This window comes from Chinchilla lanigera, unplaced genomic scaffold, assembly GCF_000276665.1.
Source record: "Chinchilla lanigera isolate Chin_1 unplaced genomic scaffold, ChiLan1.0 scaffold00004, whole genome shotgun sequence".
NCBI classification, from domain to species: domain Eukaryota; kingdom Metazoa; phylum Chordata; class Mammalia; order Rodentia; family Chinchillidae; genus Chinchilla; species Chinchilla lanigera.
The window spans coordinates 38726973-38730245 of record NW_004955405.1 but is presented as its reverse complement, the minus strand read 5'-3'; the positions used below and the strand labels follow the sequence as shown (position 1 = coordinate 38730245).

General features: G+C 52.7%; 1 protein-coding gene across 3 annotated transcripts in view; it reads right to left on the bottom strand.

Annotated features, from left to right (window-relative positions):
* Hcfc2 (host cell factor C2) overlaps positions 1 to 546 on the bottom strand; it is a 28699-nt gene extending 28153 nt beyond the window's left edge. For 2 of the 3 annotated variants that reach the window (XM_005374584.1, XM_005374585.1), the window contains exon 1: positions 30 to 229. In XM_005374584.1, coding sequence (XP_005374641.1) covers positions 30 to 192 — 163 coding nt within the window. In that variant the 5' untranslated portion in view covers positions 193 to 229. Of the gene's footprint in view, positions 1 to 29; positions 230 to 450 lie in introns of those variants that run through there. The other variant, XM_013518889.1, reaches the window with a different exon arrangement.
* Positions 547 to 3273: the final 2727 nt, after the last annotated feature.

Below are 3273 nucleotides of genomic sequence, written 5' to 3'. Positions count from 1 at the left end.
CCGCCCGCCGCCGGTGCCGCCGCGCCTACCGGTGTTGTAGACGTGCAGCTCGTCCGCGATGCCCTCGTTGCCGCCCCCGAAGATGATCATCAGCTCCCGGATAGCCACGGCGCGGTGTCCGTGCCGGGCGCGGGGCACCGGCCCGGTGGAGGAGGAAACCCGCCTCCAGTGGAGGAGGCTGGGAGCCGCCATCTTCCCAACCCCCGCCCCTCTGCCCACAATGCCCCGCGCGCCCCGGGGGAGGGCGGGGCCGCGGGGCGCGGGAGGGCGTCACGTGACGGCGGCCGCGCGAAGCCCCGCCCATACCCCGGGGTGACGTGGCTGTGGGGCTCCCGGGGTGCGGGACGCTGGCGGGGATCCGGTCCGCGGCCCTCGCGGCGCCGCCCGCTGGGGGTTTCGGGGCGAAGGTACGGAGGGACCCTGTCCGTCCACTCTAACTGAGCATCCTACCTGGGCATCTTACCGAGGTCGGCCCCGGCGAAGGTCGCCGCACCCGGGGCGTTGGACCTCTGTGCCGCGGGTACCAGGAATCACGGAGTCAGGGAGCCCCGGAAACCACGGTCGCTGGCACCAGTCCACGGGAAGACCGCACCCACGTGGGCAAAGGCTGAGATTTTTATATTTGATTTTCAATAAGGAGGGGGTCAGAGGCCGGGCGTGGTGGCGCACACCTGTAATCCTAGCACTCCCGAGGCTGAGGCAGGAGGATCGTTGCGAGTTCTAGACCAGCCTAGGCTGCAAAGTGAGTTCAAGGCCAGCCTAAACTGCATAGTGAGACCCTGTCTCAAAAAGACGCACACACACACACACACACGCACACACACACACACAAAGAGAGGGTCAGGAAATGTCACCCAGGAATGCTGTCATCAGGCCATGGGGATTTTGCTGACAGCCTGTCAGGTGTTTGATGACTGACACTATGTTTTTGTTCCACAGTGGGGTCCAGTGACCTTGGCATGGCTACAAACAGTTCTTCCGGATAAATTTAATTAACAGTTATGCAAAGATCGATGTTATCAGTCGGAGCATCAGAATACAATGTAGAGGTCTGTAGTTGGAAGAGACTTTGGCAGTGTTTTGAGACAGAGGAAGAGGTGGTGGTCTTGAAGTCCCAGCAAGTGGGTTGATCGCGTACCGAGGAGGTGAGCGGTGCTTACAAGGTGGAGAGTCAGGGTTATGGCGCAGGCACGTCACTCCACTGCGGTGTGGCCTCACCACCAGGAGTAAATTCACCCCGATGAAGAAACCAGGGTAAATTCACCCCGATGGACCACTCTCTGGTAGCGGTCGGCGGTGCTGGGAGGCCCTGCAGGCTCGAGGATGCCCCGAAGTGCGGGAGGGAAGGTCACTTCCAAGTCCACTTTGCAGGCGGCGCAGCGGATGCAGACCCCCTCTGCAGGCCGTGTGGAGAAGCTCAGGAAGGGTGAGCCACAAAAGGTGTTCGGGGTTTGTGTGGAAAGCAGGTGAGATGCAATGTGTGGGTTCCTTTTTAGCACTCGCTGCCCGCCAAGGGCTCCCATGGCCGGGCGCTGTCCTAGTTCCTTCACTGTATTCGCTCATACTCTTTCCAACAGTCCAGTCAGTGGTTGCGGAGAAGGACATTCTTTGGTTAATCTTTCAGTGAATTACCTCAGGCCTGACCAAACCATGTGATTGCTTGGCTCCAGAGGAAGTCTAGCAAAAGCATTGGTGTAAAAGAAATGATTGCAGGACCTGTGTCCCTGTGAAAGCCGCGGGGTCAACACTAGATGCTTTGCTGAGATATGCCCAAAGGAATGATAACAGGATGGCTAACTAAGTCAAGTCTCATTCCTGTGATAATTGAGTTGTGTTGTTCTTGCTAAACCTGGTGATATCCTCCCATTTGCCCTGCTGCTTCCTTTGTTCTTTGGCAATAAAAGGTTACTGAAAATGGTAGTCCAGGCTTCAATCCAAGAGGCTGCAGCCCTCTGATCCCATAACTGTCTCTCCCTTGCTTTTCTTTTCACCTTCGTGCACCTCGTTCTCGGGACCTGTCACCCTAGACAGAAACGGAATACAGACCAACAAGTGGTTACTGTCATCTGTTCATAAACGGGTAATGAGGCACAGGGCAGCAAAGAAGTTCCCTCTGGCCAGTGTGGTGGTGTGCACCTGTAATCGCAGCACTTGGGAGGATGGGTAGAAGGGTTGCATTGAGTTCGAGGCCAGCCTGGACTCCACAGTGATATCAAGGCCACCCTGATTTACATATGGAGACCCTGTCTTGAAAATGCCCCCCTAAAATCATTTTGAAATTTCTTTTAGACCTTCCTAAACTGAATTAAGGATCACAATAATGTTCTGCAGTGGCATCAACATAAAGCCCAAGATACTATTTAGCTTCTGTTTAGTTTCAATTCTCAACATGTATGTTCTCGTTTGTGCTGTTTATTCTTAAATATGCTGTAGTTGTAAAGTTATTAAAAATAAAGAATAAGTGGTTCTTGCTACAAAAGACACACAAAGGGGTAAAATGTGAGATGAGGCATATGTTTGTTTCACTACCATAATTATCAAAATATATCCCATAATGTCATGTTGCATACTGTCTTGATTACTTTCTCATTGCTAGGCCAAAATACCAAACACCCACAAGTTAGAGGTTTATTTTAGTTCACAGTCTGTAGAAGTTTCTGTCCATAGTCAACTGGCTCCAAAGCAGGGCAGAGGGGCATTGCAGAGGAGAAACAGCTCATGGAATGGTGGCAGGAAGCAGAGAGGGATCAAGGGAGGAGGAGGGACACAGAACCTCCAGGCCATGCCCATAGAGCCAGGCTTCACCTCCCAACACAACACCCAGCTATAAACCCATCAGTGAGCTAATCCAGTGTCACACACCCATGATCCAGTCACCTCTCCAAGTTCCCATGAGGTTTCCGGGGGACATCTAGATATAAGCCATCACACATGCCTTGACTATAAACAATAAAATGTATCTTAAAAAATGAAAAGTGTGGCAGGGAAGCAAGAACCCACCTGAAACAATTTAAATCTCTACCTCAAATTCCAAAGAAGTCACTGGAAGGACTGTACACACTGTACACAGGCTGGTGGTGCAGCTCAGTGGTTAGAGCACTTCCTTAGCCTGCCCTAGGGCCCTTAGAGGCCCTAGGTCCCATCCACAGAAAAAAAAAAACCCACAATGCACAGCCAATTTCCCAACATTCCTTTTCCCTCATCTATTATTTTCAGTTTCTCCGATATGCCTCACTCATACCCTCCCACCCTAAGCGTGCTCTCTACATAAGG